Source organism: Mus caroli, chromosome 6 (genome assembly GCF_900094665.2).
Source record: "Mus caroli chromosome 6, CAROLI_EIJ_v1.1, whole genome shotgun sequence".
In the NCBI taxonomy this organism is placed as follows: domain Eukaryota; kingdom Metazoa; phylum Chordata; class Mammalia; order Rodentia; family Muridae; genus Mus; species Mus caroli.
In genome coordinates this window covers 74,915,053-74,939,406 of record NC_034575.1, presented here as the reverse complement: position 1 = coordinate 74,939,406, position 24,354 = coordinate 74,915,053, and the positions used below count along the sequence as shown (strand labels likewise).

Genomic DNA, 24,354 nt, shown 5'->3' with positions numbered 1-24,354 from the left:
TGGCTTTAAATTGTTTCCCTGTGCACAAAAGTGGCTTCCTTAGAACTAAAGCTTGTGAAATCCCATAAAGTATGAAAATACCTATGTCATTCATGAGCTGACAATCTAACAGTTTCTAAAAATTACAGTCTAAGTAAATTCAAGGAGTACCTGCACTTTAAATTTATCACAAGCAAAGGCAAAAACGATTCATGAAGGATACAGTTATAACACTGGCTACACCAGAGCAAGCTATACTAGAGCAAGTTTGACATGCTAGAATCCCTTTCATCCTAGGTACTCAGCCATTGGCAACTGCACATAATGAATGCAAAAGAAAGGACAATTGGGAACTAAATATTATCTTCATTACATCATGGTTTTTAAAAATGGAGTAGATAAAAATACCCCAAATATTATGTTTTCTGATTGTCTGTCTACCATCTATTCATTAATTGTAGGGTTTTATTGTTTGTAAGTGTCTCTTGCTCTCTGCTTTCTTTGTATTTTTTAGTACACTTTCTTTGTATGTTTTGTTTTATATTAGTTTGCTTGGGTCTTTTGTTGTTGTTGTTGTTCTGCTTGGTATTATTTTTTTTTAATGCTCTCTGCACTCGGGAGGCAGAGGCAGGCGGATTTCTGAGTTTGAGGCCAGCCTGGTCTACAAAGTGAGTTCCAGGACAGCCAGGACTATACAGAAAAACCCTGTCTCGAAAAAACAAACAAAAAAAAACAAAAAAAAAAAGAAAGAATGCATGGAGTCAAATTGTTGGAGAGATGGTGAAGTTCTTGGTGGATATGAGCAGGGAAACCATGATTAGAATATCCTATATGAAAATTATTTTCAGTGAAAAACACAAGAGAAAAACATACTGCAAGTCTGTTGTAAGTTATTACAGGAAAGAGTATTTATTTTGCAGATAGATGGTCTTCTTTCATTTATAATATATAGTAACAGAGTTCTGCACATCTGTTCTTCAGGTGACTTTAGGCTTTGAACTTGCAGACAAAGGAGTACTGTGCCTCACAGTTTTCATCCTTCCATTTTTTGTATGCTACAAGTCAATGAAAAAAAAATATCAGCTGGAGAAAATGTGGTCTCACCTAGTTCCAAGACTCCTTGGGACAAAAAATAAAGGGAGACACTTCTATGTCTTGCATAAATAACTTTTCCTCTATCAGCAGTCTCAGGTACATCCCCAGAGCTGAGCAGAAACCAACAACAATGTGAGACTCTGCTTCATACCTGTGTTTGAAGTCAGTGATACACAATAACCACGGTTGGCAGTGCTCGGAGCTCCAGTGGCCCATGACTTGAAGAGAAATAGGGAGCCACTGCTCCAGTGCCAACGACGGTTCTATAGTGAAAAAGTCAAATTGAGACAATGTCACTCAAAGTGGCAGAAGTACCTGGACCATGTGCATATTCAGAAAGAGACCAAGTATAGAAATAAAAAAATAAATGTCAGAGTCCCATTGCAAATCATAATGACTTTTTTTGTTTTTGTTTTGTTTTTGTACTTGTTCTTTCCTCAGTTATTCAACTCCTTCCATTCTCCTTTAGAGAAGTAATTATTCTTATTTTTTGTTTTTAATTTTTTTGGGGGGGAGGAGAAGATTTATTTAACTCTCAAAATGCTAAAAAGCCAACACAATTCCCCCAAATTGAACTAATCAATTATTTCTTTTTTTAAAATTATTATTATTTTACTCCTATCCTTTACAATTTTTTTTGTCTTTTTATTAGGTATTTTCTTCATCTACATTTCAAATGCTATTCCGTTTCCTAGTTTCCTCTCCGAAAGTCCCCTATACCCTCCTCCCACCCTGCTCCCTAACCCACCCACTCCTGCTTCCTGGCCCTGGCATTCCCCTGTACTAGGGCATATAATTTTCACAAGACCAAGTAATTACTCGGAATTTTACAAAACCCATAAACATTTATCACAGAAAACCATTTCTAGAGTCTCTTTCTTGATGCTTAAACCTTGCCTAGTTCACCAAACTACTAGATGTATTAAATGGGTTATTATAACGTCAGATTTGCCAAAACAAGCAATAAATTATTTTCTCTGTCATTAGAGGATTCTATTCTAACTCATAAATCATCAAGATAAATAATAAATTATCATCTGAATATAAGAAATGCTACACATGTAATAAAGTAAATTGACAATGAATGCATGAAACTATAAAGAAGTTGAACCCCAGCTATCTCTAAATCCACCTTCAGTGAACCACAACATGTCCATATGTTCTGGCATCCACAAAACATATTGCTTTTCTATGAGAGTTGTAAAGGTGGGTTTTCACAGGCTAAAGTTGGTTTTCCCACTTCTCCTTCACCTGATTATGAGGTGGTAAAAAGATCAATAACTCACATTTTTAGGGTCATGAAGTCCAGTCCAGACATTGGTAGCTGAGGTACCACTCTCCTTAACCAGTGAGGCCACAAAGTTGCTCTCAGCCTGGCTGAGTATTGACACCAGATGGCCTGCATTCATGTTCTGGCAAAAGAGCTGTGGAGGTTCAGGCAGAAAATAGGTTATTCAATGGAGAAGGGAGTTTTGAACAATATACTAGTCTTCCTAAGGAGTGTATGAGAAAAGGGACAGTGCAGAAATATGTTCATGATGATACTGTGATTCAGCACCAAGGTCCCTTCTGGGAAGATTCAAAATAAAAGTCAAAGGGAAAAAATTAGGTTGGTGATGGGAAAAATTTGTGATCTGCCCTATCATATGAAACCACTAGGTAACAGTAAGTGTCTCTATCTTCAGATACCTCCCATCATCATATATTACTCTTCACTTACATCAGCCTCCCCCCAGGTCAAACGGTCTTCAATTAGATAATAACAGTAGGAACCATAGGCGTTGGCACCCTCTGGGCAGTTGATTTTGGCAGAAGGAAGGTCTTCTTCAGCTACCTGGCCTAGGAAAGGAGAGGAAAGTGAAGGAGATGATGAGGATGCAACAAAGCCTGGAGGAAGAGATAACCATTGTCATCTCTTCTGTAGGTATGCAAAGATGTAACACAGCCAATAGAGTGACTGACTGTTCTACATTCCTCCATTCTTGCTTGTCTCTTCCAGGCTTTCTTTCCTTGAGACAAAGCCTCACTATTAGTTCCTGAGACTATTTCTTCACAGTTGTTCCCCTATTTTTCTGAAGCTCTTACACTTTTTGTATATTTTATAGCTTTTCCTGCATGAGATTCTCCATGATTTTATATTCTTTGCATTCAACCCATCGCACATTAATAAAGTCTACATTTACCAGATCAAATAAAAATATCAGTTGTTGTGAATAAGGAATAATTTAAAAGTCCACCTCAAATTCTCTGGTGGTTGGGAAGGTCTGTGATCATTGAAGCAATAAAAATACTGGTTGCCCTACAATGTTTACCATTCCTTTTCCAAATCCATAAGCATATATATGGATGGAGCAAAGCCTTCATGTCTATAAGGGTCATGGCTCAACAAGCTTACCTTGGCTGTATGACGGGAACATCAGGTATAAGAACAGGATAAGGTATACATTGTTCTGAGCCATGCTGATCAGCAGACAGTCTTCGATTTAAATTCCAAATCAATAATTTCTATTTAAGAACACCAATAACAAAACTTTAGGAAAGGTGAACTCAGCAAACTTGATCCTGCACAAGTCCTCCTGCCTCTTGAGTTCTTAGTGTGAGAAGGCTCCCTTGTATCCCCATATACTTAAATTTTTCTCTTGACACTTTACAAATATATAAGTCTAGTAATTTAAAAGCAATTTGGGCCTCCACTGATAGACTAGTACTTCTAGAACATCTGTATAATATCCCGAGATTGAAGTATAATAGCTTACCTCTTGTAAGCACTCTTACCTGTCAGCTAGGAATAATGAATACTACCTGGCTACATAATGGTAGGCCTTTTATATGCAACAGGATAGGGCATAATGATCGTGACAAATGATCAAAGGGAGGGACAAGGAGTTCAAAAGACTTTCTTTTGGCACAGATAGGGTACAGAAATTCACGCAATAGGAGTCATGCCTTTCTGGGACATCATGGGAATGATCACAGGTGATGAACTCTTCATACTCACAGTTGGGAAACTTCTCAATGAAGAAAAAATTATTTTGTTGCATAACAGCACCCATATTTCTAGTTTCCTTGTCCCTGACCAAAAAAAAAAAAAAAAAAAAAAAGCCCTTCCAGGAACTCAAGATAGTCAATGAGCGAGGGAGGGCAACAGGAGCACCCAAACCAGATGTGTGACCCTAGAACAGGACAATCTGTGGGGCCTAGAGCAGCCACACACAACAGGGCACACATCTGCTTGAGACAACAAGCAAAGTAGTTTACAATCTAGACAATTTAGGTGATGTCTCTACAATGGTACTATATAAGAAAAGGCTAAACACATTTTTTTCTATTCTGATATTTCCTCTCTTCTATTTTTCTCTTGAACTTCGTACCACATACTTTTTTGTCCAAACTTTACCACTTACAGATTAATATTCAGACTGTGTTATACATTTCTCCAGATGTCAGCTGCCCATGCAACATACTTACTCATGTCTTGACCTCCCTCTTCTTCCTAAACTGCTTAGAAACACTTCATCTGTCACACAAACAGAAAGTCTATGCTGCTGCCCTTCTCTTCAGTGAGCTTTATGGCCAATAAAGATTATAATTCATCTTGTAAAATATAGCTTTCATGCACACTCATACTTTTCTTCATTGCATCTGCTGGCCCACCTTTGGATTCTGCTAGTTGGTTGAATTTTGTATTGAATTTCCCTGGAAGTAATATATATTTTTCTTTTTAAGTTAAAGAATACACCAAGAAAAAGTATATTTCTTCTTTTCCTAAATCATGCACTCAAGTAGCATTAGGATACAACTGTACAAGACTTAGAATCTTTCAGTCAAGACTTTGAAGGGCTGAGGAAATGGCTTAGCAATTAAGACTATGTGCTGTTCTTGAAGAAGACTCAACTTAAGTTCCTAGTATCTGTATCAGGCAGCTCATAACCTAAAGTAACTCCAAATCCAGGGGATCCAATGGCCTCTTCTTGTCTACATGGTAACCTGTACATATGTGTACAAACATACAAATTCATACACATATATAAAAATTAAAGAAATAAATTTTTTGAAATAAGTTTGTGATTTTTAGACCTTGATATTTAGAGAAAGTATTTATGACTCCATAGACTAGTGATTCTAGCCTATGCCCCATATATTCTTACAGCAACTGCTAGCAACTGTGTGCATCGTTTTATTACTGCTTTGTGATAAATTCCTACTCTCATTCTGGTGGGGCACTGAACTCACTTCTTTCCATCTTCTGAGACAATGTTTTCTTTTGCTCTTTTGAATGTATGCTTCCTCACACTGCCAACCAGAGGAGATCTACTTTTAAAAAGATCTCATAGCAAGAATGGATTCATTCCAAAGTCACCCAACATCTCCATTTTCATGAAATCAATGTCAGTTGAATACTGATGACCATTTCGTCTTCCAGAATTTCATTTTATGTAGGATATAGCATCATTGAGAGTTTATATTCCTTAGTTTTTGTAGGTTCTGTCCATACTCAAGGAATGTTCATTCTATCTGATTGAGACTTTCTGGGGTTCAATTAGAACTCATATAACACACATGTGAAAGAACTTTCAACCTGGGAACTCTTTCCTGTTTGTTTGTAGATCATTCCCACTTGGTTAATTTCCCTATTCAGCAACCAACACCATCTGTAAGGACTTCAGGTCTAAATGCTTCTCTGAACATATTTTATGGAAATTAAGATTATTCAAGTTATAGATAGGAATCAACAAAACCAAGCCACTGATGCCTGAAAATATCTGAAATTCAAGCCATGCTCCACAATAAAGTTTTATAAAGTATGATCCTTCTCTTCTAAGTTACAATATCCTTTCTCTTTCTTATTCTTTCACTATGGCATCAGATGTCCTCTCTGGCCTCTGTGAGCATCTGAACACAAATGAACATATCCACATTCAAACACACACAAATGCACGCACGCGCGCGCGCACACACACACACACTTAAAATTAAAAATGAAGTCTAAAGAGATGACAGACAAAAAGACAGAGCACCTTATTTAAGCAGATCTTTGTTTAATAGACTTTCAGTATGTATTTCACAGCCTTGCATATTGGGCCATATTTTGCTCCACTGTGTTGCTTTCACAATATTGGTAACCTCTTCTCATCTCATGTTCTTGGAGGCACAGACAGGTCTCTCCTTAAGTTCCTTGCGTCTTCTGCTAAAGAAGCACCTTTTAAGCTTTCACTGTCTATTCTTTGCTCCTCATATTAAACTCCTGATATATTTCATGATTCAGAATTCTCAGAACAAGTGAAATTATAAAGTTAAGGAAATCAGTTTTTTAATCATTTTTTAATGAGCAACTGCAGTCACTCAATGGACACAACAAATGAACTGTGTCATTTAATACGAACAAAGATTGTAATGGCAATAGTGATAAGCACTTGAAGCTCTCATAAGACAACTCCAGCGACAAGCCGGAACTGTACCACCCCAAGAAGAGTCTGAGATGTTAATTCTTATTAACATTAATCATTTTACCATATGGTACCTTAGGATCCAAAGTTATAGAGATTTCAAAAAAAATTATTCAGAGGTTGGTTTTAGAAATATTTAAAACTCTAAAAGTAGGAAAATTTCAAAATATCATTCCTTAGGTATTTTTCAAGACTGACTAATAAGATCATAAGTAACCCCTGGCACTATTAATAACACTTTGCTATGCTTCTAGACAGGAGCTTAGCAGGGTGGTGTCATGAGGGGCTTCATCCAGCAGAGGATGGAAACAGATGCAGAGACCCACAACTAAACATTAGGTGATGCTCAGGTGTCTTGTGGAAGTGTGGGTGATTGGATTGAGCAAGCCAAGAGAGTTAAGTACAGCACAAGAAGACCTAAAGAGTCAACTAACCTGAACTCATGGATGCTCACAGAGACCGACCACTAACCAAAGAGTATGCATGGGCTGGACCTAGGCCTCCTACATATTTGTAGCAGATGTCGAGCTTGGTCTTTATGTGGGTACTCCAACAATTGGAATGGAGGCTGTCTCTGCTTCTGTTGTCTGCCTCTGTTGCCTGCATCTTTTACCTGCATTTGGATCACCTTCCTCTACCTAGATTGCCTGGTTGGATCTCAGTAGGATAAGATGAACTTAGTCCTGCTGGGACTTGATATCTCAGTGCAGAGTGGTACCCAACTGGAGACTCTGCTTCTCTGATCAGAAGAGGAGGGGGTAAATGAGGAAGGAATTAATAAGGGTGGAACTAGGTGGTAGGCTGTGATCGGAATGTAAAGTGAATAAAGAAATTAGTGGAAAAACAAAACAACCATAAACAACCTAACCCTCAGCCTTAATAGGGTTCTTAATGTCTGCTTCCATGTTTACTTTTTTTACATGATACCCTGCTTTGGCTGCAGAGATATAGTATTTTCAGATGTTCTGTTCAGATGTTTTGTAAGACTCAGCTGTCCTAGGTTTCTGAGTTGTTCAATAGGGAAGACAACAATAATTTCCTCGGTTTCATTAGTGATAGATAATTGGTATTGTTGGGCATTACTATGCCATGGTGAGGTGAATGGAATCAGGATTCGAGAGGGCCAGGAAAGATAGCATGATCAATAGCTGTAGAGAAGAAATAAAGAAGAAATGTGCACCTTTCAGGAAGGAGAGTGCAATGGAGTCAGCCATGGAATTTAACAGATGTGACTCAAGTCCCTTCAGATAAGATTTTGCTCTAATATACTTCATGATAAATGTACTTACTTATAGTAAGAGAATTATGTTGTTATTGGCAGGGACATACTAATTTTAGCTTTTAACCGTTTTATTCCAAGAGAATCACATGAATATATGCTTCCACATTCAAGGGGTTACATCACAGGGAAAAATTTCCCCCTGGGAGTCTTCCAAAATATAATGGGCAACAAGCAATTTGACCTTTTGTTTTACACGGAAATCTTTATTAGAGAAAGAGGATGTCTTTCATTTTCTATGAGACTATGTACACACCTTCCTTCTTGTTTACAGGGAGACTTCATCATCTCTACCTTCAAAAATTCTGAAAATCAGTCTAGACCAGTGCTCCTCAACCTTCCCAATGCTGCAATCCTCTAATACAGTTCCTCATGTTATGGTGACCTCCAACCATAAAATTATTTTCATTGCTACTTCATAACTGTAATTTTGCAACTGTTATGATTCATAATGTAAATATCTGTGTTTTCTAATGGCCTTAGGTGACCCCAGGGAAAGGGTTACTTGACCCCTAGGGGGTTGTGGCCCACAGACTGAGGACTTCTGCTTTAGATGGAGGTGTCAATACCCCTGTCTTCAAAAGATGTTTTGGTTGGAATCATGTATAAGTTTCACTTATTGATAATATATTTCATCAGTAATCTGATACAAATTTGAAGCTTTTCCCACAATATATTTTTATGATTGTTTAATATTTGTTAGGCAAATAGTCTATATAGCCTTGGGATTTTTAGAAAAAAAATGATACTTAGGAGTTTAATATTATGGAAGAGTATCTATAGGACAGTGACAGTGAAAGTGAATCTTTGTAAATGTCTAAAACATTGAACTAGAAGTGAAACCTATATACAACTGGAATACTTTCACCATCCTTGTGATCCATTTCTGCATGTGCCTAAGATGCAGGCAGAGCCTTCAGAGACAATCCTTTCTCAACATTTTTCTAAGTGGTATTTCCCAACTTCAAGTAATATGCATCTCTCATTTACATAATAAACCATTTATTGTTCAAAGCATTTCCCCTTGATTTTTTTGTTTTGTTTTAGTGTGTCACTACTTCACATAATTTATCAGTGCCCTTTCCTGATAATCTCCATTCTCTTTTCTGGTTATCTCTTTTCTATTTCCATGTCAACATGTGCATTTCTATATACATTCATTTATACATGTGAGTTTAGTTGTGTGTGTGTGTACATACCTGTGTTCATGCTTTGTGTGTGTGTGTACATGCTATGCATTTGTGTGGTGTGTATGTAGATATGTATGCATTTATAGTTTATATATGTATAGTCTTTTTTGTTGTTCCATCACATCATGGCTTCTGCTTCTATGGCTCAAGGGACATCAGGGAAGAATGGGTTGTGAGAGTGCAAGAGTAAGAAGGCTGAGAAGTCTGTAGCCATCAGATTCTCCATAAGGTATAGCTTATCATTTTTAATTTATTGAGCAAATGATAGAGTATAATAAAATAAATTCTATCTTTTCTTTCCTAATACTCTTTTCTTCATCTCTCTCCTTATTTGCGTTTATTATTCCCTGTACTCTGTATTCTTGGTTACTACACCATTATTTTGCACACTTTCCTGGAAGATCTTTTCTTGTCCCTTCTGAGTCTCAAGACTGTGGAAATTTAGCATCTGGATATATTCCCCAGAGCAGTGAAACTGGATAATTGCCTGAAGGAAAGTTTGTTTTTAATTAGGTTATCTTATGTATGCCTGGAAGAGTGTCCCAGTGTGCCAGAAATGTTCCTGACCTATTTACTCACATGTCTCTTCTTGGTGTGGTCTGGGCTGTTCTGTGCAACTTTCAATGTCATGGCCTGCACTGTGGCTCTTTTCACAAAGTTTTCTGGTGTTTCATTCATTGCCTGGGCACTGTTTTCTGCTTTGGGTAATTTGTAACAGGTCTTCCCTGTGAACCCTGGTAGAACTGAACCATATATGAGACTGGAAAAGGTGCATTCAACTTTGTACTTGTATGTACCTTCCACAATTGACCAAATACAAAATTTTTTATCCCTGTTAAGAATAGTGAAAGTTATTCAGGTCAATAGTTTCACCACATTTTATCTCTTGAGACAGGGTCTCTCACACTTTTCCCATGATCAGTTTGTAACTCACTTTGTAGCCCAGGCTCTTAGCAAACTCACAATAGTTCTCTTGCCTCAGGCTTAATTACTACTATAGGTTATAGACATGAGCTATGGGCCCTGACTTTTTTGTTAAATACATCTATTTTGCTAAATGCCTTTTATTTTTATTTTTAAAGACTTATGATTATGATTTTTTCATTATGTGTTTCTGTGTCAGGAGTGGGGACATCGTTCACATGAGTACCCATGCCTGTGCTATCCAGGAGAAGGTATTAGATGCCTTGGAGCTACAGCTACAGATAGTATTGAGCTGCTAGCCAAGGTGTGTGATTGGAAAGAACATAGGGTCCTCTCCCTAAGTAATATACTCTCTTAGCCTACTGAGACATCTCTCTAGTCTGCACACTCACATTAAAAATTAACTTTAGGGCGCCCAATGAAGGAGCTATAGAAAGTATCCAAGGAGCTAAAGGGGTCTGCAACCCTTTAGGAGGAATAACAATATGAACTAACCAGTTGCCCCCCCCCCAGAGCTTGTGTCTCTAATTGAATATGTAGCAGAGTTTGTCCTAGTAGGCCATCAATGGGAGGAAGGGCCCTTGATCTTGTGAAGATTATATGCCACAGTACAGCGGAATGCCAGGGCCAGGAAGCAGGAGTGGGTGGGTTGGGCAGCAGGAGAGGGAGAGGGTATAGGGGACTTTGGAGATAGCATTTGAAATGTAAATGAAGAAAATACCTAATAAAATAAATAAATAAATAAAATTAACTTTAGAAACCAAATATTCAATGTGCAAAATAAATATGTGAAATATTATATATTTATATTATTATAAATATATTAAAATATTATTTTAAGTGCATATGATTATAACAATGGTGCTTTTTGTCATGTTAACACAAAAGACAGGTATTTCTAACAATGCCTTTCAGCACAGAATTATGTGTTGTTTCTCTCTTTTTTTATTGTTGTTGTTGTTGTTTTTGTTTTTTGGTTTTTGGGTTTTTTTTTTTGTTTTTGTTTTGTTTTTTTGAGACAGGGTTTCTCTATATAGTCCTGGCTGTCCTGGAATTCACTTTGTAGACCAGGCTGGCCTCAAACTCAGAAATCCACCTGCCTCTGCCTCCCAAGTGCTGGGATTAAAGGTGTGTGCCACTACCACCCGCTGTTTCTCTGTATTCTTATGGAGTCAATTGTCCTGTAGACTGAGAATTCCAAGGAATGTCCCTGGGTCTTTAGGTTAGATATTTTCATATTTATTTCCTTTTCAAAGAGAAGCAGTGTCCAACCCAAAACTAACTTAGAGGGACAAATCATCAAAAATACATTTAAGCCATAATATCACAAATTTTCCCTTACTACTCAATATCCCTGACAAGAGTGTATCATTTTTTTTTATTTAAGTTTTTCAACAAATGGTTCTGTCACTACCCTCTTTGCTAAAGTGGACACCAATAGCTTTAGATATGAAATTCATACCATCCGAATTTTGATTTCGTTGAGTTTAGTTACTTTTAGGAGGCTATGCATAGTTAAAATCCAGTTATAGAAATATCCAGTCCAAAAAAAAAATTATAAGGTACCATTTTCAAAAAGAATTGAAAAATGAAAAGAAGAGGAATTTAAGACAGACTAACACTATGTACCCCTAAGCAGTCTATGAACTAATGGTACGTTGCTCCATTATCTGAGTGGTGGGAATATAGGAAAATTAAAGCTATGTGCCAGCACACATGGCAAAAGGGAGAGTATTTTATAGCTGCTGAGTGTCAGTATTGAAGCGACAGCACGAAATTGGGATCTTGATTTTCTGAGGCTGCAGAATTGGGATACTTCCTATGGATGCATCTTTATCCTCTTTGACTGGCTCATTGTAGTTATTTATTTTTAGATTCGGTGTGGTGTTCCATGTGAGTGAATGTGTGTGTGTGTGTGTTGCTAAATGTTTTATTTCTTTGTTAGCTGGATGTATGCTGTATAAGTGTACACATGGATTTCCCTGAGTGTGGAGGCCAAAGGTTTACACTAGGTGTCTTCCTCAATCATGCTTCATCTAATTTTAGAGTCTCTTGCTAAACCTGAAACTCATGTATTTTGGAACAATGGCTAGCCAATGAGCTTTAAGAATCCACTTGTCCGTGTCTCAGTGAAAGCCCCTCCCCCAGCACTACGGGTGTAACACCTCTACCCTTAAGTGTTTAAGTGGTGGCTGGGATCTGAAAACAGAAATCCATCGTTGTACAGCAGAAATTTTAATGATAGCTAGGTTCCTGACCTTGTTTAATTTGTTAATCTCTCTCTCTCTCTCTCTCTCTCTCTCTCTCTCTCTCTCTCTCTCTCTCTCTCTCTCTCTCCCCTCCCTCTCTCTCTCTCTCTCTCTCTCTCTCTCTCTCTCTCTCTCTCTCTCTCTCTCTCTCTCTCTCCCTTCCCTCCCTCCCTCCCTCCCTCCTTCCCTTCCTCCTTCCCTCCCTCTCTCTCTTTTGTAAATTAAGATGACAGCAAACTGTACAGGAAAGGATGACCTCAAACTCATAGCAGTTGTTCTACCTCAGCTCCCCAATTAATGAGAGGCTAGTCACCCCCTGCCTTCACCTTTTTTCTGTGGAAGGCAGTAATAAAATGAAGATTACTAGATGAAAGGGGCTTAAATCATTACATACACCCTCAATGGTGTTTGATTACAGCATCACACATTATCATCTTTCTGTTGTTTGCCTGAGTAATTAATTTCATAAATTAAGGAAAGAGACTGCATTTTTCCTTATGGGGAGGGCTGGGGAGTGGGTAGCCCTAGTTGTTGCTTGCTATCATGTTAAACTTCGAAAGGAAGCAAGGAGCAGGAAAGAGATGTATGCTGCATGTAATTTTAGAATGCAAACTTACTTGCTCCTTGCCTGGTGCCAGTGACGGCCATCACACCCAGCTCCTATGACTAGCTTTGCTAAACCTCTACCAACTGCCCAGTTAGTGCACTTTCTCTGTCCCACCTGTGTCTCCACGGATGGAAAACACCAGGCAGCCTTTATATTTTAAAACTAGCCAGATAACTCAATGGCTGGGCGAAGAATATCATGCCCCATCCTCCTTAGGCTCCACGGCTGCTATAGAGGCTACAAAGTATTGGTCCCTGAGAGGTATAAGTCTGTTACTTCCTATCTGCTCCCCAGCCTTGTCTAAATCTATCTCCCTCTCTCCTCCTCTTCCTTCTAGGACTCAGAAATCCCACCTTGTCTGTCTTAGTCAGGGTTTCTCTTCCTGGACAAACATCATGACCAAGAAGCAGTTGGGGAGGAAAGGGTTTATTCAGCTTACATTTCCACTTGATGTTCATCACTAAAGGAAGTCAGGACTGAAACTCAAGCAGGTCAGAAAGCAGGAGCTGATGCAGAGGCCATGGAAGAGGCCATGGAGGGATGTTCCTTGCTGGCTTGCTTCCACTGGCTTGCTCAGTTTGCTTTCTTATAGAACCCAAGACTACCAGCCCAGAGATGGTACCACCCACAAGGGACCTTCCCACTTGATCACTAATTGAGAAAATGACCCACAGTTGGATGTCATGGAGGCACTTCCCCAGCTAAAGCTTCTTTCTCAGTGATAACTCCAGCTTGTGTCAAGTTGATACATAAAACCAGGCAGTACATTGTCCTTCACCCAGTGATTAGCTTCTGCCATCTTTATTGACCAGTTAAAATGGGGAGAAGTTTCTCATGGAATCACTAGAGTACTTGATTCACTCCTCCTCAGAGCAGCCCTTCTTAAGGAAGCAGAATTAGCATCAAAATACAAACAGAACCAGGGCAATCCACAGCAGATAAGGAAGAGCTCAGGCAACTCACAGATGCAGAGAACTGACTCTTGAGCTCCTAAGAAAAAAGAAAACCTTACTTGCTAGAGTCATAGGATAGTTGGTCTCCAAATTTTCCTTGTTGAAATTTTAAGTCCCCTCTCTGTAGACTATCTCACATGCAATATTTGAAGTTCTATGCCTAGATTATTTCATTTAGTATAATGCCATCAAAGTTTCCTGGTGTGCTAAAAGTTGACTGAATTTTCTTGCTTCTGACAGTACTCTACTGTGAACATACCATTTAAGGAAACCTCAAGGCTGTGAGAGATGCACTTGCAGAAGACTTGAGTTCTGTTCTCAGCACTGTGTCCACTGGCTCACATATCTGGAAGTCCAGCTCCAGAGTCTTTAACACCTTTTTCTGGTCTCGACAGGAGCATGGCTCTTATACGTATATCACCCTTCCCTACCCACACACACATAATTAAAATGAAATAAGTCCATTTTTAAAAATCAGGTCATCTATATATTTTCTAATATGAGCAATGCTAAAAGAAGTGCCTAGGCTAAAGTAGTTCAGTTTCATACTGATGTTGTTTCCTTCATGCATTTATTCAAGAGTCTGCTGCATCACATGACAGGTCTATTTTTAGCTCTTTGAGGAAGCCCCATACTTTACATAATGGCTTTAAAATTACCTTCCTATTAAATATATACAAAGATTCCCTTTTCTCTGCATCCTCCCCAGCACTTGTCTTTGATCTGCTGTGAACAGCCATGGTAACAGGTGCATACAGAGGGCATGTGTCGCTTTTAATATGCATATGTTTGACAATTGGTGATGTTAAGTCTTGTCTTTCCAATACAGCTGTGGGCATTTATAAATCCTTTTGAGTGGCCTCTCTTCAGTTGATTTTGCCTGCTTTGAATTGGGCTAATTCTTTTTACAGAGTTAAATTATTTTTGCTCCGTGTACATTTTGTGTATGAACCATTGGCCTCATATGCAACCTCTCTTTTCTCCTGTCCTGTAGATCAGCTTTCCATTCTATTAACTGCTACACTTACACACACATTTTTCACCTATTTTAATTTTTTGAATTTATAATAAAAGTACAGCAATTCTCCTTCCAAACCATCAAATATATCCCTCCCCATTCTCCTCCATATTCTAGACTTTTTCCCCCACTAATTGTTATTGTTTGTATATATGCACACACACACACACACCACTTCACTCTCTATTGTGTTACTTGTATGTAGGTTTTCAAGCAGACACTGTTTATTTTTGACACAATCACTTCTCTCTTGTTTGGTTCATTGCCAGTCCTTTTGGACTTAGATCAAACATTATTGCTCAGACTAATAAATCATTAAATTCTCACCATTTATTTCTTCCTGACCTTAGTAATACAATCAAGATTTCAATCTACTTTGAGTTAATTTTTATTTAGGTTTATTACTTTTGTTTATTTTCTGTACATATGTGTGCTGAAAGAGGTGTATGTGTGCTGCATGTCTGTGGATTCCTGGTTCTCTGCTGTCATTTGCATCCTAAATTGAACTTCTTTCCTCATGCTTGACAGGCAGGTTATGTTAGCATCGAGACTTCTCTGTGGTCTTTGAGATAATTTTTATATGCTATGTGTTCATATTTCTGCATGTGGATATCAAGTGAGTGTAGATATGTGAAATATATATGAATATATGTGTGTTTGTGTGTGTAATTTTTGTTCAATCAATTCATGATAGTGGGTTTCTGTAATTTAATATTATTCTACATTTTGTAATTTCATAAGTTTCAACTACACATTATAAAGAGCCGAACTACTGGATAGATTGGAAACCTAGGTCTATGGGTATTATACAACTTTGTGGGAGTTCAGATGAGTGAGCTTTATTGAGCTCAACTGGTTCCTGTAGCCATGAGAGATAGCCTAGAGGCAGAGCCATAGGAGACCATCCAATACTATGGTCTGTTTTAATGGGACTGATTCAGTGTTAAGTGGAAAATGGGAAAAGGCTGATGACAGAGAAAAGACTCAAGGCAATCACCATCCCTAAAGTCTGTATCTGTGAGTCCTTGCCTGGTGGCTAGGTCCACATCTCTGGCTTGGAGTCTAAAACTACAGAGAGTAGCCTGAATGTGGGGAAGGTGGGCATAGTGATTGAGCCTGTGAGGCTTGATGGAGTCTGAATTAAATGGTTGAGGTTCAACTGATTATAAACACATCTTAACTTCCCGACCACATCCTTGATGATTATGAAGGCCAGCTTAGAGCTAAAGCATGTAGCAGCTTCCTAGAAGTTAGGGCAAAAGAACTGAAATGACATAAGGAGTGGGCCTGAGGGCTCACTCCATGGAAACAAACTAAAGGAATCTCAGCACTGGATTTAACTGGTTTACCCTACTGTTACTGCCCTGAGGAGATGTGGAGGTTAATTTTACCCCCCCCCCCCCCGTCCAAGCAAAAAGGATGTGAAAGGATAGTATCTTAATCTATCTATAAGAGAACACTCTAGAGTCCATGGTCACCATAGCACACTGGGTGGGACATGTCAAGCTGTAGTGAACATGTAGATTCTTTTCCCAACCACTCTCCAACTCTCAGCCAAGTCTTACCATGAGAGTAAAACACAAAAATAAAACCAAACTATTGTATTTATTATTTATCTGCATGATTGCAAAGCAAGAACTATACTGAAAAGCCTGAAATAAGGGGAAGGAGATGGATGAAAGAAGACAGAAAACCAGAATAAGTCTGATGCACAACTGTAAAGCAAGTACAGCCTTGCCGGGTGAATTCTTGTATTTCATCCCTTGTCATGGGGAGCTTCATAATAAATGCTGGATGCTGCTTGTCTACTGCTTGAACTTGCAGACAAATGGTAATGTCCCATCACAGTGATAGTCTCCCCACTTCAGAAACCCTGGAAAGAGAAAGGAGACACCTTGGCTCTTGCAGCTATTATGGCGAGGTATCTTAGAATCTGTCCTATGCTCAGAGCCTTTCATTCAGCTGCACTCATTCCCTAGATAGAGACATGAAAGTTAGAAGGACACAAATCCATACTGCTTTCCCTAGTTCAGGAGATAGTCATGAGGTCAGACTCTGCGGTAGAGGGAATGTGTGAATATCTTGGGCAAACTGGATCTTCCTCCATTTCTTACCTGAGCTTGCTGTCAGACTCCCACAGTGACCACGGTTGACAGTAGAGGAAGGATCCCCATCCCAGTTAAGGTAATTCAGCACATCAGAGTTACTCCACTCCCATCCACCTCCATTGGGTTGTTGACCCTACACAGTAGAGGGTATGAAACGAGAGAGAGAGAGAGAGAGAGAGAGAGAGAGAGAGAGAGAGAGAGAGAGAGAGATATTCATGGAATTTAGTCAATTCTACCATGCTGTTCAGGCACCTTTTCACTTAGAAGTTCTGACCTGATGTCTATCTCCTACAGGTTCCTCTTTGCCAATAATCACAGGAACTGGAGTAAGAAGGTCCTTGCTACACAATGAGTAATGATACATTGCAGAATAGCCTCTTGATCTCACAGTATCATCTCAATAAATAACAAAAGTAGAAGGCAGAGAGATGGCTCAGCAGGTAAGAATATGGCCTGCTCCTAAGGATTGGCTCCCAGCACCCACACAGAGGATCATAACCATCTATGACTCCAGTTCTAAGGGATCTGAAGCTCATTTTGGACCACTTCAAGCATCAGGAAAGTACATCATGCACATACATACATTTAGAGAAAACATACAAATAGAATGAATACATCTATTTTTTAAATGAATAAGTGTAAATCTTATCTTAATTTACAATGCTCTCTCAGAAATTTTTGTGAAGGTTCCTTGAAGACAAAAGAAAGAAGTCACTCGTGGACTTTCTTAAATAAAAGAAAAATGTAAAAGCTGACAATAGGCAAACAAATTAAGCTGAATGTGAGGAACCTCTATATAATTCAGCCTTTCACCCCAGTGTTGAGGATATTCCTTACTCTAATGTCACCCAGCTTGAGTGCTAGATCCACCTTACATTATACACAGAGAGAACACACAGAAAATTGTGTTCCGGAGACATTAGCTCCTAGAGATCAAACAGAGAAAAATAGAATCTCACCATTGTTGGATCATGGAGCCCAATCCAGATGTCTTGGTAGTTGTCCACTCTGCCATTCACCAGGGAGGACACAAAGGAAGCCTCACCTCCACTAAGAATAGACACGAGGTGTCCTGAGGGTCTCTTCTGGCAGGCCAGCTACATGAGGGACAGAAGGAGAGAAAGACTGATACTCCAGATGTCCATGAGTAAAAAGGTTACATAAAAGGCAGAACCAATATTGTGACCCCACTTGCTCCCCCCCCCCATGGAACCATGGAAACATGAGCCCTACTCTTCTGTACTATATGCTGGTATCTTCAACCCCACCCTTTGTCACTCACATCTGCTTGAAACCAGGATTTGGGTGTCACAATTAAGGCATAGCAGTGGGAGCGATAAGCCTTGTAACCCATGGGGCAGCTGGTATGTGGAGAGGGCATTTCCTTCTCGGAGTCTTCACCTGGGGTGGAGAGAGATAATGAGAGGGATGGCATGACACGGAGAATGGGAGTTGAATTGGGAGGAAAACTCAAGGGAATGTTTACAAAGGACTTTTTTTTTGGTAGAGTGGGTGGCTACAATTAAGGTGGTGACAGCTTCAATAAGCTTTCCATCTTGTGATCCTGTTGCTTGAATGTTTGCTTCTGCTTCCTTTGTGACAAAGTCTCTCTGCAGGCCTGGATGTCGGTGGAATTTACTGTTCAGATGAAGTTGGCCTTGAACTCAGAGGTATCCTCTTGAAACTCCTCCCTGAATACTGGTTTTCAAGTTATGTATTTAGCTAGGTACTATACTTAGCTAGGTGCCACATTTAAACAACAACTATATATATATATATGCATATATATATATATATATATATATATATATATATATATATANATATATATATATATATATATATATATATATATATATATATATAAAGTGTGGAAAAGCTTCCTTTCATTTTACTCTTTCTACACATTTCACTGTGATACTCCATTCTCCACAAGGTCTACTTGCATGCTTCATTAGTGACTCACATACTTCTTCTCTTCTCTAACATGCACACTATCATAATTGAGACCCTCCTGGCAAATGGAAACCCTCTCACACAGGGACTGATGGAATACCGTGATACTTTTTTCCCACCAGCAACATGGAAGAAGGCAAGAGGATGGATGAAGTGTAGGTGACTTTCGTGTGTGGATGTCCCTCACAATTACCACACAGGACTTCTAAGAACACTCCTTTGCTTCTCATCCCTTATCATTCATGGACAGTTACATACTAGAGCAGAGAAGACTTACCTTGTACCTGAAATACAAACAACAGGCAGGAAAGCAGCATCCTGGAAATACTGTTGAGGACCAGCTGAGGCAGCATCTTGTCTTTGAAAGAAAAACAAACAGGGCACCAGAAAGAGTGTAGTAGAGAGAACAAGCAAATATGGCCATCCCTCCCTTCACTTTTGCCTAGATCTAAAGGGCTACAGTAGTCTCAGCTCCATCACGGCTTTGGATTGGTCTGGAATGAAATGAAGAATCCAATGTTTTCCCTTCCCCAGAAAATGACTGGGGAAGACTTTGCTAATTCTAAGAGCCCTAATTAGTGTTAAGACAGATTCTTCTGTATCTTCACTCTATAGTAAGAGAGATGATCCCTTTACAAGGCTCTCACCATCATTCAGCTCCCACTTACCTCTTTTGTAGAGATCTGAGATGGTTTGTCAGGACAAAGGTGACTACTTTATGATAGGATTTGAAGGAAGGGCGTCAAAGTGAATAAGTGAATGCTTATTTAAGTCTGGGTGCTAGCTAGTGCTTGGCATACATTCAGAAAGCTTCCCAGCAAAACTTGCAGGACACTTCCTGGCAAAGACAGAAACTAACACACATAGGGCTATTTCCTGTTAGCAAACATGTTCTGTCATCAGGTGCCAGTGATGTCTGAAATTCTGCAATGTTGATAGTAAAATGGCAACATTTAAAATATTTTCTCCTTCACAGGCACTATTACTTTGGATACTGACCATATTTCCTATAGATGAATCACTGAAGTTTCTTTGTCTTCTCAATTTTTTAAATGCATGAAAATTGCGACTTACAACACAACTGAGCAGCATTTAGTCTTAGACGTTGTGACCACTGAGTTTCAAATTTAAACCTCACACACAGCTACACAGACTGTGATAAGATGTGCTTAAAGGCAGGTCTTTACTTCAATCATTTATTCCACCGAATCACCAAGTACAAGGCCATTTAGAAAAATAAAGTATTCTGCCAAATGCAAATGCAAATATGCAATTGACACATGTTGATGATACTGACCCGTGTAACATTAAAGAATTACATTTTTTAGCCATCTTTCTTTGCCTCTATGGGTACAAATGTAAGCACAATGAAAACAGCTAATACCATTTAACATATAGAACTTAGGAGGCTGGAGACATAGGTTAACAGGTAATAGCACAGAGTATACTTCCAGCTGATTACTTTGGTACCTACCACACAAATCAGGCAGTTCATAACCATTTATAACCAGCTCCAGATGGTATGATTTCCTGTTTTAGTCTTCTTGATCACCTACAAGAACATGTATGTTCTCTCACAATGATACACATACTCGCATAAACCTACACATAGACACATGCATGGGCATATTTAAAAGAAAAATGCTAGAATCATTTCTGAAAGAAGGCTTTTGGAATCTCTGTGAATATGTGACCATAGCAAGTGGACCGTGGAACTGGAGAAGCTCCGATGGAAGAGTAACCCCTCTATTGCCACAGACCTCTGCTCCGGTGTGACTTTGTTCTGAGCCTCAGGCTCCTCGGACTAGCTAAGTATGCTATTCTGAAATATAACTGAGAGCCGAATAAGCACCAGCAATCTCTCTCTCTCTCTCTCTCTCTCTCTCTCTCTCTCTCTCTCTCTCTCTCTCTCTCTCTGTTTATACATGGAGTTAGCTAAGAAGCAAATCTATTCAGTTCCTTAAAATCCTGGCAAAAATGTTGTCTCACTGGTTGCCTTACACTTTATGTACTGCTATTCAAAATGTTGAAGTAGCCATTGAACAGGTAATTTTACTTTGTATTGTAAACTTATTCTACAGCAATCAAAAAATCAAATTTTAACACACAAAATTCAGCACTTTTGATGTACCTAAACTCTTATGAGATAATGTTCTTGTATCTACAGAAGTAATTTCTTCAATACAACTAAAGATGCATTCTTGTTTTTACACAAATAGAGACATTTATATTAAAAATAAAGACTGCAAGTTCTATAAATTGTAATTATTGTTATAAAACTGCATAATTCGGTTGCAGGAGATTGTCTGTGTTTACTTAAGTGTCCCAGAATTTGACACCTGGTAGAGGGTAGCCATTTTCAAACCTAATCAGCATCTGAGGTCAGAGCTAGATTAACAGGAAAGGAACATGTGTGGCAGTTCTCACTCTCTGCCCTGAGTAGTCCTGTATTCTTATGAGAAAATCCCTGTAATCTGTGCCAAGCACTACCCACTACAGAGAGCAGCAGGAGCTGGCACTTATTCACTTGCATGGCCCTACTTCAGATCTCTTTTTAAAAGTGAAATCACCTCTGTGCTGTCAAACCATTGCAGACCTCTGTATAGACAGGTAAGTGGAGCTAATAGACAATGCAAGGCTGACAGGTATTTGTCTCTCACACTGCAGTAGTACGTGGAGAACTCTCTCTGACCTCACAAGGCAAATCTCTAAAACTCAGAAAAACTAGGAACTGAAGGATGAGCATGTCCCTTCCATTTTTCTCCGGGACCAAAGAAAACAGAGGGATCAGACCGAAATTAGATTTTTCCTTGCAGAGCTATATAAATAGTAATGAAAGTGATTGTGGTCTCCTTTTATGTCACTTTTAACCACACTCTCTTCAGGGGCTCACTCCTTTTACCTCACAGATATACCATGATGTCTCACATGACCCTCCATAGCATGTCCTGGATGCTACTGTGTTGCCTGATGTCCCTTTCTTGGGTACAAGGTAAAGTTGTTGTGTGTCTAGCACTGGGTTCCCCATGAATATTGAGAACCAAGGAGAGAGAAGGAATCTGGAGAGTCTCATGTGTTAAGTATGAGGAGAATCCATGCAGAAAAATCTTCCACATCCTTCCTTCCTCTGGATCATTGGAAGAGGGGAGATATACCACAGTGTTTCACTGTTATAGAATGAAAGTTTCCCCCGTGTCATCAGCAAACTCTAACTATCTTGGAAGGTTGAAAAAAAGAAAGCTTACAGGTCAGTAATGAACTCTAAGGAAGGAGACAGAGGACAGAATATAAAGCCCTCCATCTGTTATCCCAGAGAAGGGAGAATAAATGAGTATGAAGACAGGGTAAAATTAAAAAGGCATGCTTCTCCACATTAAAATGTCTTGTTAAATTAAGAACCTAATGTTGGGTATACGATATCTCAGCTAGTGAAGTGCTTGTTAAGCAAGCATGAGAAGCCAAGTTGAATGCCTAGAACCCATGTAAATTAAATTTGACAAGGTGGTAGATGGTCATAATCCAAATTCTGAGGAGGACAGGAGAGGAATTTGTATGGGTATCACTGGATGGCCAATCTAGCAAAATCTATAAACTGGGCAAAGCCAGTGAGAAACCCCCTTTTTAAAAGTCCAATATAAATACAGACCAAGAAATGACCTCTGGCATCATGTCCACATCCTCATGTATAACCCAGCACATATATGCCCTCCCATACACACACGCATAGTCAAAATCAACAACTAGGAAAATACTAAAAGGACACACTCAGTATTACAGTCATAATTTCAAATAAAGTTTCGGAATCATTTTTATATTGACCTCCTTCTCTCCACTCCACTCTCACATTCACTCCATCACTATCTATATCCCCCTTTAAACCAGGTGAACAATCCAAGAAAGAACTGTCTTCTCCACGCATCAGCTGTCCCCAAGAAGCCCAAGCCTATGGCTCCTATTGCTATTTACTGATTCTGAAACCACAGACCTGGGCTAATGCAGAGGTAAGTGCAGACAGACAGAGTTGGGAGCAATAGGATAAAATACTTGTGGGTCGAGAGGGAGTGCTGGGTTTCAATCTCTATGGTCTAGCTGAGTGAGAGGTATACAATCCATCACATATTATTTGCCATTTTCTAGTAAGGTTTCAGTCTCTCTCTCATTCTGTTCTTCACACAGATCCACTGCCAGAAGCATTTCTCAGGACACCTGGCATTTCTGCTCACTTATGGTGAAATTATCTTTGTGTCCTCTCTGGTGAAAAACAGTTTGACCACATTCCCATACATCTGGATTGGACTCCATGATCTGTCACTTGTGGGTTCCTATCTTTGCCTTGATTGTTCCCCTTAGTGCCTTTTGTCCCTGTGGAAGAGTACCTGGAACTCCCCATGAAGAACCAAATGGGTGTTAGATCTTCAGTGCTGGGTAGCATTAGAACAAGGGAAACTCAAGCTGAAGAGCTGAGCTTTATAGATGTCTGAGACTTCACACAAAGTTCATTTCACTGTTGTTGACTTTTCCTGTTATTATTGAGACCTTGGATGAATTTTTCTTCAGCCTCAGAAAGTCTGCACATAAAATTGTCAGGAAATGCTGTCAGAATTACATCTGTAATTTCTTTATAGAATAGATTTTTGTCCACACATATCTGAAGAACTCTCAAATGTAACACTGGTTGAACTTACAAAGATGAGATACATTTCAGTAACCCTAATTTCATCCTATAATTAATGGAGTTTGTAAATAGGATTAAGAAATTCCCAAATATTAATCTACCCTAAAGCAACTGTGTATGATCATAAAAAGTTTCAAGAGAATAGGCAGGAAATCAGGTATTTCAGTGAAGTTTTCATGCAGCGTTAATGAACCTTTGCTGCACACTGCTTCCCACATTCAGGGGAGCTTGCCCAATGAAAATGGATGGAGGTGGAGCAGCTCTGACCCTCTGACCTTCTATAACTGGGAGATACCGCCCTCCGTGTCTGCACACCATGGCTACTGTGCAGCTTTGTCTCAGGCCTCAGGTAAGAAAGAGAAAAGCCTTCTCTAACTAAACCCATTTCTCACAACTATGTTGACCTCCAAGGTATAGCCATAAGCTGGCAAATGCAGTGTAGAATAGTGATCAGTCATTTCTTATGGTTCCTTCTGTGTCTTCTTCCTTTAAAGATGCAAAAATGAAGAGCATGCAGAAGTCTAAGTCCAGAGCAGAGGATTGAGTTGTTCTTTCTTTACAATCACAAATTTACCAGACCCATTCCCTTTACCTCTTGTCTCTCTACAGGTTATCAGAAGTGGAGAGATTATTATTGTGACACAATATTTCCCTATGTCTGCAAATTCAAGGGTTAGGCCAGTTCTGATTTCAACTGCCTGAAAGTATCCTGAAGATCACATAGACAAAGGAGCAAGCATGATGGCTCACCAAGAAAGTCCTTCTCACACCCCCACACCGAATTCCTCATTTCATCTCTGCTGTTCTTCTATAAGTGTATTCTCTGGGGACTGTGGCGTAAGGATTCAGAGAACAATAATAAAATGTAGTCAAT

General features: G+C 39.1%; 3 protein-coding genes across 6 annotated transcripts; 1 reads left to right on the top strand and 2 right to left on the bottom strand.

Moving 5' to 3' along the window:
- Positions 1 to 865: 865 nt before the first annotated feature.
- On the bottom strand, positions 866 to 3,874 carry LOC110297009 (lithostathine-2). The gene is made up of 6 exons (XM_021165814.1): positions 3,850 to 3,874; positions 3,470 to 3,579; positions 2,795 to 2,913; positions 2,361 to 2,498; positions 1,226 to 1,337; positions 866 to 1,034 (listed from the first exon to the last, which is right to left on the bottom strand). The coding sequence occupies exons 2-6, from the start codon at positions 3,531 to 3,533 to the stop codon at positions 967 to 969; spliced, it is 501 nt and encodes a 166-aa protein (XP_021021473.1). The 5' UTR covers positions 3,534 to 3,579; positions 3,850 to 3,874; the 3' UTR covers positions 866 to 966.
- A 12,454-nt stretch (positions 3,875 to 16,328) lies between these two features.
- Positions 16,329 to 19,158, bottom strand: LOC110296405 (regenerating islet-derived protein 3-alpha). The gene is made up of 5 exons (XM_029478752.1): positions 19,083 to 19,158; positions 18,132 to 18,250; positions 17,809 to 17,946; positions 16,856 to 16,982; positions 16,329 to 16,614 (listed from the first exon to the last, which is right to left on the bottom strand). The coding sequence occupies exons 1-5, from the start codon at positions 19,156 to 19,158 to the stop codon at positions 16,547 to 16,549; spliced, it is 528 nt and encodes a 175-aa protein (XP_029334612.1). The 3' UTR covers positions 16,329 to 16,546.
- LOC110296406 (pancreatic beta cell growth factor-like) lies at positions 17,888 to 24,354 on the top strand. 4 transcript variants are annotated; one of them, XM_021165109.1, is made up of 7 exons: positions 17,888 to 18,004; positions 18,466 to 18,519; positions 21,715 to 21,797; positions 22,688 to 22,806; positions 22,982 to 23,119; positions 23,703 to 23,829; positions 24,090 to 24,354. In XM_021165109.1, exons 3-7 carry the CDS (start codon positions 21,722 to 21,724, stop codon positions 24,155 to 24,157), a joined length of 528 nt encoding a protein of 175 aa, XP_021020768.1. In that variant the 5' UTR covers positions 17,888 to 18,004; positions 18,466 to 18,519; positions 21,715 to 21,721; the 3' UTR covers positions 24,158 to 24,354. The 4 variants fall into 4 exon arrangements, with proteins under 4 accessions (XP_021020768.1, XP_021020767.1, XP_021020769.1 ...); XM_021165108.1 differs by lacking the exon at positions 17,888 to 18,004 and adding an exon at positions 18,164 to 18,213; XM_021165110.1 differs by lacking the exons at positions 17,888 to 18,004; positions 22,982 to 23,119 and adding an exon at positions 18,164 to 18,213 and having other exon boundaries at positions 24,090 to 24,324.

Bases quoted from the DNA above. Each gene is read 5' to 3' on its own strand.
- LOC110297009 (XM_021165814.1), bottom strand. From the start codon at position 3,533: ATGGCTCAGAACAATGTATACCTTATCCTGTTCTTATACCTGATGTTC. The intron at 2,914-3,469 runs GTAAGCTTGTTG...CTCCTTTCCTAG, and splicing joins GTTCCCGTCATACAGCCAAG to GCCAGGTAGCTGAAGAAGAC. The intron at 1,035-1,225 runs GTATGAAGCAGA...ATTGACTTGTAG, and splicing joins ATCACTGACTTCAAACACAG to CATACAAAAAATGGAAGGAT.
- LOC110296405 (XM_029478752.1), bottom strand. From the start codon at position 19,158: ATGCTGCCTCAGCTGGTCCTCAACAGTATTTCCAGGATGCTGCTTTCC. The intron at 18,251-19,082 runs GTAAGTCTTCTC...TCTCCACCCCAG, and splicing joins GTTTGTATTTCAGGTACAAG to GTGAAGACTCCGAGAAGGAA. The intron at 17,947-18,131 runs GTGAGTGACAAA...TCCCTCATGTAG, and splicing joins AATCCTGGTTTCAAGCAGAT to CTGGCCTGCCAGAAGAGACC.
- LOC110296406 (XM_021165109.1), top strand. From the start codon at position 21,722: ATGATGTCTCACATGACCCTCCATAGCATGTCCTGGATGCTACTGTGT. The intron at 22,807-22,981 runs GTAAGTGCAGAC...TTCTTCACACAG, and splicing joins AGACCTGGGCTAATGCAGAG to ATCCACTGCCAGAAGCATTT. The intron at 23,830-24,089 runs GTAAGAAAGAGA...GTCTCTCTACAG, and splicing joins AGCTTTGTCTCAGGCCTCAG to GTTATCAGAAGTGGAGAGAT.